This window comes from Rhinoderma darwinii, chromosome 8 (assembly GCF_050947455.1).
Source record: "Rhinoderma darwinii isolate aRhiDar2 chromosome 8, aRhiDar2.hap1, whole genome shotgun sequence".
Lineage (NCBI taxonomy): Eukaryota > Metazoa > Chordata > Amphibia > Anura > Rhinodermatidae > Rhinoderma > Rhinoderma darwinii.
In genome coordinates, this window is record NC_134694.1 from 32,560,625 (window position 1) to 32,574,505 (window position 13,881).

Below are 13,881 nucleotides of genomic sequence, written 5' to 3' on the forward strand. Positions count from 1 at the left end.
CTGCGGCGTCAATAGTTCGGTAATGGTGCAGTTTTTAGCCTCACTATCACCGTAGCATGCGCAAGTACTCCAATTGAAAAGAAGGAAAACTATTTGTACCTGCATTTCTTGGGATGTTCCTCTCTCTTGTTATTAAACTCTAGGGAAATTTTGGCATCCAAACCAATCCCAAAGTAATTATTCATGGTGCATTTCTCTAAAAATTGTCTGAAAAACAAAACATATATAAATATATAAGAATTAGTACATAGACAGAAGACGACCCTTAACTACGTGTTATTGCAACATGAGGGAATACATATTCAGATAGAGAGCAGTACAGTACACGTATCACAGGTAGTGAGCAGTACAGTACTTGTAGCACTGGTAGAGATCACAATACATTTAGTACAGGTAGAGAACAGTACTGGTAGAGAGAAATACATTATATGTAGTACATGTAGAGAACAGTACATGTAGTATATATATATATATATATATATATATGGCAGTACAGTACATATAGTACAGGTAGAAAACAGTACAGTACAGGTAGTGAGCAGTACAGTATGTGTAGCACAAGTAGAGAGAAGTAAAGTGCATGTAGTACAGGTAGAGAGAAGTACAGTATATGTAGTACAGATAGAGAGCAGTACAGTATATGTAGTACAGGTAGAGAGCTGTACAGTATATGAAGTACAGGTAGAGTACAGTACAGTACAGGTATAGAGAAGTACAGTACATGTAGTACAGGTAGAGTACATGTAGGGAACAGTACAGTATATGTAGTACATGTAGAGAGCAGTACAATACATGTAGAGAGCAATGCAGTACATGTGGAGAGTGTAATGGCCACGGTCGCGAACCGCCGCCTCCCCTTACCTGCTGACAGCCGTGACCCTCTCATCCTGTCTATGTCTCCCTCCCCGGAGACGCCAGCACATGCAGCCGTCCTGCCCTGCATTGACCACTAGGGTGCGCACGAGCTCGTTCCCAGCCTTAAAGGGCCAGCGCACGCACATGTAAAGAATTAACTAATTATCCCCAGATCACCCTGGACTATAAAAAGGGCCCTGCCCTTTCACTCCTTGCCTGAGCGTTCCTATGTTAGTCTTGAAAATGGTCCCTTAATAGTATCCTGTTCCCAGCGTTCCCGTGCACTGCTACCTGTGTCCTGTATCCCGTGCTGTATTTGTTTCTGTGCCCTCTCTAGTGTTGAAGTCGTGTTGTGCCGTGCTCTACGCATGCTGCCTTACACCACGTCTGGTGTCATCTGCCATGCCTGGTACCTCCTGACACGTTTTGCATCACATGTCGTGAAAGTACCATCTGTGCCTAAGCCGCTGCTACTGTCTGGACTATTGCAGGTACCCTTGTGCTTGGACTTTGTATAGACTTGGTACACTGTTGTTTGGCCTGCTGCTGCTCCACTACGGCGGTGCGGCCTAGTGGGTCCACATACCCTCAGATCGTGACAGAGAGCAGTACAGTACATGTAGTGAGGTAGAGAACAGTACCACACATGTAGTACAGGTAGAGCAGTACAGTACATGTAGTACAGGTAGAGAGCAGTATAGTCAGTGGCGTAACTACCACTGTAGCAGCTTTAGCGGCTGCTATGGGGCCCGCAGCATGAGGAGGCCCGTGCCGCCCGCCGGCACGGGCCCCACCCATGGCCACTATGGCTGCTACAGTGGCTACAGTGGCTGCGACGCCACTAAAGGTGTTGTTCCTACAAAAGACATGCATCCCCTATCCACCGAAAGTCCCCCGAAGTTCTCCATGACAAACCTCAGACTTCCGGAGTCTGTAGGCAGCTCCATAGAAATGAATTGTGCACCGGTCGTGCCTGTGCGCATGCGTGACCAGTGCTCCTTTCATTTTTATTGAACTGCGCAGACCCCGGAAGTCTGTGGTTCATCATGGAGAACTTCAGGGGACTTTCGGTCCCCCGTTCTCCTTATTGCTGCCAGCGATCACACATTTATCCCCTATCCTGTGGATAGGGGATACATCTCTTTTGTAGGACAAACTATAGGCCGTTTTTTTTGGGGCGGGGGGTTGGGGGCTGTATGGCGTTATCTACAGGGGGCTGTATGGCATTATCTACAGGGGGGCTGTATGGCATTATCTACAGGGGGGTTTGGGGCTGTATGCCATTATCTACAGGGGGGGCTGTATGGCGTTATCTACAGGGGGGGTTTGGGGCTGTATGGCGTTATCTACAGGGGGGGCTGTATGGAGTTATCTGCAGGGGAGCTGTATAGCGTTATCTACAGGGGGGCTGTATGCCGTTATCTACAGGGCGGCTGTATGGCGTTATCTACAGGGGGCTGTATGGCATAATCTACAGGGGGGAGACTGTATGACATTATCTACAGGGGGGGCTGTATGGCTTTATCTACAGGGGGAGGGCTGTATGTCGTTATCTACCGGGGGGCTGTATGGCATTATCTACAGTGGAACTGTATGGCATTATCTACAGGGGGGGCTGTATGGCGTTATCTACAGGGAGGCTGTATGGCATTATCTACAGGGGGGCTATATGGCGTTATCTACAGGGGGGGCTGTAAGGTGTTATCTACAGGGGGCTGTATGGTGCTATCTTTAGGGGGCGCTGTGTGACAGAATCTACAGGGAGGCACTATCTACAAGGGGGGGGGTTGTGTGATACCCAGGGGAGGGGGGACCCAGTCAAAAGATTGCTATGGGGCCCAGTCTTTCCTAGTTACGCCCCTGAGTATAGTACATGTAGTACAGGTACAGAGCAGTACAGTACATGTAGTACAAGTACAGAGAAGTACAGTACATGTAGTACAGGTACAGAGCAGTACAGTGCATGTAGTGCAGATAGAAAACAGTACAGTACACGTAGTATAGATAGAGAGCAGTACAGTAAATGTAGTACAGATAGAGAGCAGTACAGTACATGTACTACTGGTAGAGAGGAGTACAGTACATGCAGTACTGGTAGAGAGCAGTACAGTACATGTAATACAAGTAAAGAGCAGTACAGTACATGTAGTACTAGTAGAGAACAGTACAGTTCATATAGCACAGGTAGAGAGCAGTACAGTACATGACAAGAGCAGTAGAGTACATGTAGTACTGGTAGAGAGCAATACAGTACATGTAGTACTGGTAGAGAGCAATACAGTACATGTAGTACTGGTAGAGAGCAGTACAGTACATGCAGTACTGGTAGAGAGCAGTACATGTAGTACTGGTAGAGAGCAGTAAAGTACATGTAGCTCTGGTAGAGAGGAGTAGAGTACATGTAGTACAAGTAGAGAGCAGTACAGTACATGTAGTACTAGTAGAGAGCAGTACAGTACATGTAACACAGGTAGAGAGCCGTACAGTACATGTAGGGAGCAGTATATTACATGTGGAGAGCAGTACAGTACATGTAGTACATGTAGAGAGCAGTACAGGTAGAGAGCAGTACAGTACATGTATTACAGGTAAAGAGCAATACAGTACAGGTAGAGAGCAGTAATGTACATTTAGTACAGGTAGAGAACAGTACAGTACCTGTAGTACAGGTAGAGAACAGTACAGTACAATAAAGAGCAGTAGAGGGAATGTATTATTAATAGAGCACAGTACAGTACATTAAGTACTAGTAGAGCAAAGTACACTACATGTAGCACAGGTAGGGAGCAGTACAGTACATGAAGAGAGCAGTACAGTACAAGTAGTACATGAAGAGGGCAGTAAAGTACATGTGGAGAGCAGTACAGTACATGTGGTACAGGTAGAGAGCAGTACAGTACATGTAGTAGAGGTATAGAGGAGTACAGTACATGTAGTCCAGGTAGAGAGCAGTACAGTACATATAGTAGAGGTAGAGAGCAGTACAGTACATGTAGTACAGGTAGAGAGCAGTACAGTACATGAAGAGAGCAGTACAGTACATGTAGTACATGAAGAGAGCAGTACAGTACATGTAGTACAGGAAGAGAGCAGTACAATACATGTAGTACAGGTAGAGAGCAGTACAGAACAGGTCGAGAATAGTGCAGTACATGTAGTACAGGTAAAGAGAAGTACAGTACATGTAGTAGAGGTACAGAGCAGTACAGTACATATAGTACAGGTTGAGAGCAGTACAGTACATGAAGAGAGCAGTACAGTACATGCAGTACATGAAGAGAGCAGTACAGTACATGTACATTTTTGTGAAACAGCAACTCCCATTTCGGTCATGCTGGGAGCTGTGGTTTTATGCCGTACAAACCTATATGGCAGGGGTTGTACTAAATTGAGCTGTATTTGTGCTGGTGCTGTATATATGTACTGAGCTTGGTTCTGGTGCCATATTTATGTACTAAGCTTAGTTCTGGCACTATATATACGTACTGAGCTTGGTTATGGTGCTGTATATATGTACTGAGTTTGGTTCTGGGGCTGTATATATGTACTAAGTTTGGTTCTTGTAGCGTCCATGGCCGCGGGCCGTCGGGTTCACTCACCTCCCGACTCCCGCAGCCATGGATCTGTGAGTGCTGGTCCCCGTCTCCCTCCTAGGAGACGCCAGCGCTCACTTCCGCTCCGTTCGGCTGTGTCCCGTAGGGTGCGCGCGCACGCTCGCGCCCGGCCTTAAAGGGCTAGTCCGCGCAAAAAGGAAATCGTCATCATCATCAACTGCCACGATTTCCTGGTCTATAAGAAGGCCCCTGGCCTTCTAATCCTTGCCTGAGCGTTGTTAGTTTTCCATGTCTGTCTTACAAATGGTCCCTTAGTGTTTCCCGTTCCTGTTGTTACCCGTGCCTTGTTCCCCGTTCCTGTTTTCCTGTGCTTTGCCTTAGTATCAAGTCGTGCTACGTCCAGAGGAATCTGCCACGTCCTGTGTCATCTGCCACATCCAGAGGAATCTGCCACGTCGTGTGTCATCTGCCACGTCCTGTGTCATCTGCCACGTCCAGAGGAATCTGCCACGTCCTGTGTCATCTGCCACGTCCAGAGGAATCTGCCACATCCAGAGGAATCTGCCACGTCCTGTGTCATCTGCCACGTCCAGAGGAATCGGCCACGTCCTGTGTCATCTGCCACGTCCAGAGGAATCTGCCACGTCCAGAGGAATCTGCCACGTCCTGTCATCTGCCACGTCCGGAGGAATCCGCCACATCTGGCGCAACTTGCGGCTCCTGTGTTAGACCGTTCAGTATAATTCCCCCCTTCCTATAAAGCCCTCAGTAGTTACTAATATATTGCAAGGGGAGGTCAGATTGTCTGACTGACTGCTGGGGGCTCTATAGGGGGGTCTGAGCGACTAACTGCTGAGGTCTCTATGGGAGAGATATCCCCCCCACAGAGTCATCAGAGTCAGACACTCATACCCCCCTATAGAGCCCCCAGCAGTCAGTAAGACAATCTGACCTCCCCTTGCAATATAATCCCCACCCCCCCATACATCCCTCAGTAGTTTTTTATTACAAGGGGAGGGGTGTCTGACTACTTAAAGGGGTTTCCCCATGAGGGACATTAATGACATATCCACATGATATGTCATAAATGTCAGATAGATGCAGGTCCCACCTCTGGGATTCGCCCCTATCTCTAGAACGGGGCCCCCCTAAACCCCCCTTCTTCCTCTTTCTGCTCTCGCTGCTCCCAGCCACTTCAAGACTTCATGGTCGGGAGTTACAGAAACAGTGAGCTACGCTGTTTTGGTAACTCCGACTATGATGTCAGGAAGTGGCTGGGAGGCAGCGAGGGCAGAAAGAGGTAGAACAGGATTTAGGGGGCCCCGTTCTAGAGATAGGTGCGGATCCCAGGGATGGGACCCGCATCTATCTGACATTTATGACATATAATGTGGATATCCTCAAAAAAAGCATGGTTGAACAGCAGCACACATCTCCCAAATTTCAATCAATATGTTCTTTTATTGGTAAAACATCCAGTAAAAAATGGCAACGTTTCGACCCGTGACTAGTGGAGGGTCTTTCTCAAGAGGCTTGACCTGGATGTTTGACCAATAAAAGATCATATTGATTGAAATTTGGGAGACGTGTGCTGCTGTTCAACCATGCTTTTTCTGAGGATTACATTACGTCAGACTGGTTTTGTCTGATTTTACAGCGTGACACCGCTTCTGATATCGGGATTTGTGCTGCTTCAAATACTTTATTTTTTATATAATGTGGATATGTCATAAATGTCCCTCATGGGAAAACCCCTTTAAAGTGTAACTATACTTCTAAAAAACTTCTGACATGTCATAGTGAAATGTCAGATGTTTTGATCAGTGGGGTTCGAGCACTGAGACCCCCACGATCACTAAAACAAAGTGGCAGAAGCGCTCAGGTGACCGCTGTGCCGCTTCGTTTATGATCTGCTTTTCTCGTATAACCGAGAAAGCGGTGTACGGACTTACACCACTCCGAGGAATGCCGATCAGAACCGAAGCGGCACAGCATTCAACCGGGCACTTCTGCCTCTTCATTTAAATGATCGGTGGAGGTCTCAGTGCTCGGACCCCCCACCGATTAAAAGTTCTGACATATCACTATGACATGTCAAAAGTTTTTTTTAAAGTTTAGTTACACTTTAAAGAGAGGTGTTACAATTTTTTTATTCTTATCATTCTTATTATTCTTATTATTATTTATTCAATAAAACAGTGTATCTGTGTGTTTGGTACAACTTTCTAAATACTTTTTATTAAAAATGGTTCTTACTTTTTCAGATACAGCTGTTTTGTATCCTGTATATAGAGCAGCTGTATCTAGTGCTAAAACCTGGCTCCATCAGGTCAGTTGCACTGACGGTAGAGACAATAAAAAGCATAAAAACGAGTCATGCTAAGCATGAGCAGGACGTCCCTCTGTGCAAAGAGCAAAATATAAACACTGAGTAGCAATTATGGGTAAAGCAATACAATTCAGTGTCGCACACCCACAGAAAAAGATGTGTCAAATTTATCAAAGAGGCATGTCGCATCTTACCCTAGCTTCATTTTTATTAAGCCTGGCGCAGTCTTAATACAACTCCCACTTACAGTTAAAACTTACTCAATGTTTTATGTCCACCTTTGTACCCACAGTACAAAGTTACTGGATAATAAATGTACATGTCAAGGTACTTCGGTTGATAAGCATGTACATGGACATGAACAGAAACAAGGTCAAAAAAGTACATGAACAGATGACCTACCCGTCGGGTGTGACGTCTCTCGGTGTGCTTTGTGAGCTCCACGGGTAGGTCATCTGTTCATGTACTTTTTTGACCTTGTTTCTGTTCATGTCCATGTTGTGTCATTACTCTTTGTCACTACTCTCTGAGTAATGTTCACATGATTGCTGCACTGTCAGCTACATGCTTATCAACCGAAGTACCTTGACATGTACATTTATTATCCAGTAACTGTATGTTGGATTGCATTGCTTTACCCATGGTTGCTACTCAGTGTTTATATTTTGCTCTTTGCACAGAGGGACGTCCTGCTCATGCTTAGCATGACTCGCTTTTATGCTTTTTATTGTCTCTACCTTGTTGAATAAAGATTGTTTGTTTCTCCATTCAAGATTACTGTGTGTTAATTGCACCCCATACGCTGTAGGTTTATCTTGTCTAAATATTAGGGTCAATACACCAAGATTTACTTGGTTTATACATGTTGTTGTCCCTTTCTGGGTTACAATTTTCCAAACCACATTGTAAGGTTGACATTAACTTTCCTGAATGTACCAATAGGTGTTCAGTTGCACTGACGGGTACAGTGTCAGCGAGTTGTTGGGGTTGAATTGCGTGTGACGGGGAAGGCGATACTCTATTACTGATTGTCTGTCTAGTTTTGCATCTGTGAAGTACAGTACAGAGCTACATCTACTGAACTGCTATCTAACTGTTCTATGTGTTGCTCTCTACTTGTACTACATCTACTGTAATGCTCGCTACCTGTACTAAATACACTGTACGGCTCTCTACTAATACTACTATTTTGGGTTTGCTGATATTATTTTGTGGTCGGTTGCATGTAGCTTCTGTGAGGACTTGCACCACGCGTACTACCATTGACTTTGGCTTTGGATGATGTCCACATTTTCTTTCTAAGTTCTGCTGGTCGTCATTGGAAATAGTCGACAATCTTGTCACACAGCACTAACAGCCCAGCTAAGTTCTTATATGAAAGTAGGAGAGTCAATTTTCCCTATATCAAATTATTGTACGGTGCCCTGTGACACTTTCCAGAATGCAAAGCCTTAAAGTCAGCTCCTTGCAGACATTGTGCCAGTAAGGAATGCTGGAAGATTTTAGCTCTAAAGCCTGCAAAATTGTGAATGCAGAACTGAAATATAATATAGACTGTAGCTCAGGACCAGTGCAATATTAGCAATCCCATGTTTTTACAAAGATCCAAAAATTTTTTTTGTAAATTAACTCTGTATTTAAACTGTGGGTACAAAGGTGGACATAAAACATTGAGTACGTTTTAACTGTAAGTGGGAGTTGTATTAACACTGCGCCAGGCTTAATAAAAATGAAGCTAGGGTAAGATGCGACATGCCTCTTTGATAAATTTGACACATCTTTTTCTGTGGGTGTGCGACACTGAATGAAATCTACACCAACCAGGAGCTGGCATAGATTTCCGCTATAACTTATGCCCGTTTCTGGCGTAAATTATAGTAAATGCGTTAGCCAGCGGTGGTCACATACCCTTTTGCTAAGCTCTTCCCTCTTTTTTTAAAAGCGTGGAAAGCGGCGGGAAAATAGCATAGAAACGTTGTTACTTTCTTCCCTAAGTCTTTCTGCGAGTTTCAGATTTCTAAAAATAATCCCTCTCCCTTTTGGGGCTAAGAATACCACAATCTCATACACATTGAGGCCAACTTTATATAAGCCAAACTCCATGCAATTGTCGCTGTGGGTTGAATTAGGATCCAGTACTCCAGTGCTACAAGAGCGAAAAATGCTGAAGTTTGTGCTGTTTTATAATAAAGACAACATGCAGAAATTTTGCCAGCAAAGGCAGTACCATAGTACACAGTGGAGACAAATCATGGGGCGATAAAATCCATTAAATAGAATCTAACAGATATGAGCTCTATTACGTTTAATGTAGTCTAAAACATGTGATGATCTTGAAAGAAATAAGATCTTCCCAAGATAAAGATAGGAATAATAATGAACATTACTACAACCAGAATTGAACTTTAGAATTTTTTTTTAAAATAAAATACCAATATTTAGGTTTCGGGTTTTTTAAGAACGCACCAAAAGTAATATATCCGATCAACCCAATGCACAATGTGGTCATTATGATTCATTAACCCCCATTCGTCATTACCAATACAATTTATATGATTACCTCTATGAAAAGATAGTCCGCCATTATATACTACCCAAATCATTCTTTTTTTATAAGTGTTTAAATATTTCTTGTATTTACTATTTTACATGATTAATTGCTTTCCATATTATTAGGAATTGTTCATATAGCACCTGTTATATTTCAACTGAGGGATACAGCGCAGCAACTAAAGTGCTCCAGGTTATACCTGGTGTAGTTCACCACCACTTTTTTTTAATAAATCAGTTGAGCACAGTTGGACCTGAAAGCCATTCCCTCCCGTTTTCCAAGGTTGCAGTTAATTCATATTCTCTGCAGGGCCCGCGTTTCGATAACGCCTCTGTGGTATAGTTCAGGCATCCAAAAGGAGAGCCATGCAGTGAATATATGTACATTAATAAGTATGCAGCAGGACGCTGATCATGCTAGTGCACTTTTGGATCTATGGAACAACTATTGTTTTAGCTGTACCAAGTTTGCACTGGTATGACGAAGAATGCCGCTGCATGGAGGACACAGCTCAATATTATTAGTATATTATCTGCAGGCCCTCCTGTTTGGTAACTCCTCCAGCTATATAAACATAGAGGTGTCACCAAAAGGTGGGCCCTCCAGTGAGTATAAGAATATTAACCAGAGATGACACCTCAGAACCTTGTGTTTCAACAAAATCCAGTTTGTAAATTACTTTACTAACCAACAATATGTTGCAAAGTAGGCAATTGATTGCTGGAGATTTAAGCAGCATAATCACACCACTTAAAATAACCCATGTAGCATAGGCCTATCTATTTCTACTGTCAATCAAAGACCACTATGTGTCATAAAAATGATAAAAAATAACTTACAGCAGAATAATTCAAGCACACTTACACAGAATCATCAGCGAAGTGAAGATGACTGAATAAGTAGGGTCGATCTAGAATAATAGAGGACGTTGTCGATGAAACTGTTCCACGTCTGGATGCTGGAAAAATGTAACCTTATTATTTACGTCATGTACTGCGTTATACCATGATAGGTCAGCTATTGTAAAGGATTGATGAGACACAATAAAAGATACGAGAATAGAAAAAAAAGAGAAATTATTTTCATCAGGTTACAAGAGGTTATACGAGATAAGAAAAAAATCGAAATCAAGAAACAGTACCACTTTTGTCGATGGTCCGCATCTTGTATTGTAACTATACCCTTAAATGATGTAGATGCATTGGAGCAATAAAAGAAAATAGTTGCATGATTGTACATATCCTTTAAAAAAGGACATTTCAGGCAAACCAATGCTTTTCTATCTAAAGGTCTGGCCATCATTTTGAAAAAAGTCCATGAGTTGAACTTCCTTTGCCCACAGAAGTTGATTGACGGCTTTGCCTTTATATATGTTCATACAGGAAAAGCTGTCTATCAGCATGTGTTGGTCTTAGGCTGGATTCACACGAGCATGTTCGGTCCGTAAAGGACAGAACGTATTTCGGCCGCAAGTCCCGGACCGAACACAGTGCAGGGGGGCGGGCTCCTAGCATCATAGTTATGTACGACGCTAGGAGTCCCTGCTTCTCCGTGGAACTACTTTCCCATACTGAAAACATGATTACAGTACAGGACAGTTGTCCCGCAGCGAGGCTGGGACTCCTAGCATCGTATATAACTATCATGCTAGGAGCCCGGCTCCCTGCGGTGTGTTCGGTCCGGGACTTGCGGCCGAAATACGATCCGTCCTTTACGGACTGAACATGCTCGTGTGAATCCAGCCTTAGTAACAGGATTCACAGCTTTCTCCCAAAGCCAAGCAAGAATTTTAAAACACTTGTTGCTCGTAAATAAAACCACAAAAACGGTATAATATATTTGGCAGGACTCAATGGAAAACCCTCTATCCTATTTTGCCCTTAGGTATAGCAGCATAGATCGTCTTTAAAGTTTCCTCTTTAAAGTACCTAGTTTGCTTACCCATGCGTTCAAGTTCTTTGTTGAAGTCTTCTGAGCTTTCTTTAAGGTTTGGTGATGTAGTAGGATTGCTGAACACTTGGGTATGCTTGTTTTGCTCATCCACAACTAGTTTGGAACATATTAAAATAGTATAAATAGTAAAGCTTTCTTGGGTAAGTTCAAGTTTGAAACCACTTAAGTATATCTTACCTTTCTCTGCCTGCTCAATAATTTGCTTCAGAGCTTTCTTTAGGCTATTGGCCCTCAATATTAGTTGCTCCTTAGATTGGAAAATTTTTGCTACCTCATCCTTTTCATTCAATTCTTTGCCATTTTCATTCAGTGCAGAGTCTGGGTGAAGGTTTTTCGGAGAGGGATTCAATAATGCCAAGGACTCTTCATTAAGAGCTCGTACCAGTAAATCTAGCTTTTCATTAAGCATTGAACACTGTTAAAGATGAATAAACTCTTCTTAGCATCATATTTTAACACATTTAAAACATGTGACTATATTTTTATTATTGTATGTAGTTTGTTTGTAGTCTGTAACTATGGATCAGGAACTGAAACTTCTTTAACCTGCATAGGAACTCCTTTTTTAACCCGCAACTTCAATTCCAACCACAAGAAAAACGTGGTTTGTGCCGCATCATTACTGACACAATTTAATGTACCGTAATGAAGTAAAACCTTTATTACCTTTCTAGCCATATTATCAGCTTCTTCACGGTTTTCAGCTGCTCGCTCATATGCCTTTCCCACTTCTGTGACAAAATCATTTACAGAAAGGCACAAAAACCTGTATATGGGTTAGAAAAATAGTTTCGTCATTAGGATGAAAACAAGCCATCATTTTAGATTGCATTGTTTAAAAGATAGATATTAGATTTCATGCATTTTATTTATGCAAACTTGTGCATAAAAATACAAATCATTGTTAGTTCTTAATCAGTAATGTAGCCTTGGATAACTAAAAAGCAATGTTCATTTTGCCCTGTTAAAGGTTAGAGCTGTGACGGATGCTCAATTTGGTTATAGTCTCCGTATTAAATGACACTGTGAATTATCAAGCAGGATGCCGAATTATACAGATATATATTTCATATCCCGCATGCAAACACTTTCTCCCCGTTTTCAGGATATATATATTTCTCGTGTTTTTAAAGAATTCATTTTGTGAATAAATGTAATCTGTTGCTTTAAAATAATTATAATTGAAGTATATTAATGCTGAGTTTGTTTTTTAACTAACTATATGTCTCTCTGAGTTGTTATCTAGAGTTTGATACGGACAAATGTGTGTTTGACCTTGGGGGTGTTGCAATTGTATGAACAGAATATTCATAACGAAGAAACGGAGTGAGATGACAATAAAATAGCTAATGATGTGGTCTCATGGGAAAGAACAACTAATAAGGATTATATTATTTTCTTGCCAAGAGAAATAGATCAGCTGTTACCTGATTTCAGAATATAATGAAGAATTATAATAATGCATTTGAAATGTAATATATGTCTGTGATTGGCTCAAATATAAAATATTCTCATTATATGCTAATGGCTGAATAAGAGTTATTGTCACATTGCCTCTGATTGGTTAACCTCAAGCCTACAACCCTTTTGAATGATATTATTGTAATTGACTTTTTGGCAATAAACCTCAGAGGAGTATTTTGAGCATACGAGCATTGTCTGGTGCTATTCCTCCTCTCTTGGTATATATCGATATGAAATCTCCTGATTAGCATGCCGGATAAAGTACCTGGCATGAGTGTCTGTTGGAACACTCGTCTAAATTTCAGTCTAATATATTTTGAGTCATTGACATCCACAACAGTAATGGTGCCAAAAAACCTGGGAGATTGCTTGTCTGATAAGTTGTCACTGGAGAGGTCGGGCTTTACATTTGTGAATTAAAAAAACGGCGGTAGGTATGGAGCTTATTCTTACACCACCATTTACACATGTATTGCGTAAGCCTCGGAATTAGCTGTCATGACGTCACATCTTCTGGACGGGGCACTTTATCCAGTAATGGTATGAAAGGATGGATCCAAAAAGGTATGTTGAAAGTTTTTGTGTGATGAAAGATTGAGGGGGTGCGTATGTGTTCTTGAGTTGTTGTTGAAGATGTGTAAATCTTGAATTTTTGATATGAAAGACATAAGAGAATTTTTGCTGGCCATTAAATTGTTAAGCAGAACAAGTTGTGAGATGTGATGACCTCCCTCTTTGGAATGCGGTGACGTAGTGCATGATTGAGAGAAGTTGTAACTTACATGTGAAGTTTGGAAATGAAAGGATTGCAGCTTGGACAGTGAGGAAAAAACTTGTGCTGCTCTGTTGTGGTGTGTAATTTTCTATTTAGCTGTTGTGTAAAATCGTTAAGGATCAATAGTTATCCTGTTGCCTATTAGTTCTGAGATAGTCTGGGCGAGGTACTGACTGTCTGTAGGTGACAGAAAAGTTGGATAATTACTATATACAGGGATGATGGAAGTTATATACAGGAATGATGGCTGGTATAAACGGGGATGATGGTTGATATATACAGGGATGATGGGGGTTTTATACAGGGATGATAGCTGGAGCAGTCATCATTCATGTATATAACCCCCATTATCCCTATACACAACCCCCTATCATCCCTGTATATAACTGTATATAGCTTT

The 13,881-nt window shown here is 42.1% G+C and overlaps 1 protein-coding gene across 6 annotated transcripts in view; it reads right to left on the reverse strand.

Moving 5' to 3' along the window:
- The window catches only part of LOC142659435 (diacylglycerol kinase eta-like), a 257,916-nt gene that overhangs the window by 91,429 nt on the left and 152,606 nt on the right, over positions 1 to 13,881 (reverse strand). For all 6 annotated transcript variants that reach the window (XM_075835574.1, XM_075835573.1, XM_075835568.1 and 3 more), the window contains 5 exons: positions 11,909 to 12,008; positions 11,420 to 11,657; positions 11,231 to 11,335; positions 10,154 to 10,247; positions 100 to 207 (listed from right to left, as the gene is read on the reverse strand). In XM_075835574.1, coding sequence (XP_075691689.1) covers positions 100 to 207; positions 10,154 to 10,247; positions 11,231 to 11,335; positions 11,420 to 11,657; positions 11,909 to 12,008 — 645 coding nt within the window. The remainder of the gene's footprint in view (positions 1 to 99; positions 208 to 10,153; positions 10,248 to 11,230; positions 11,336 to 11,419; positions 11,658 to 11,908; positions 12,009 to 13,881) is intronic.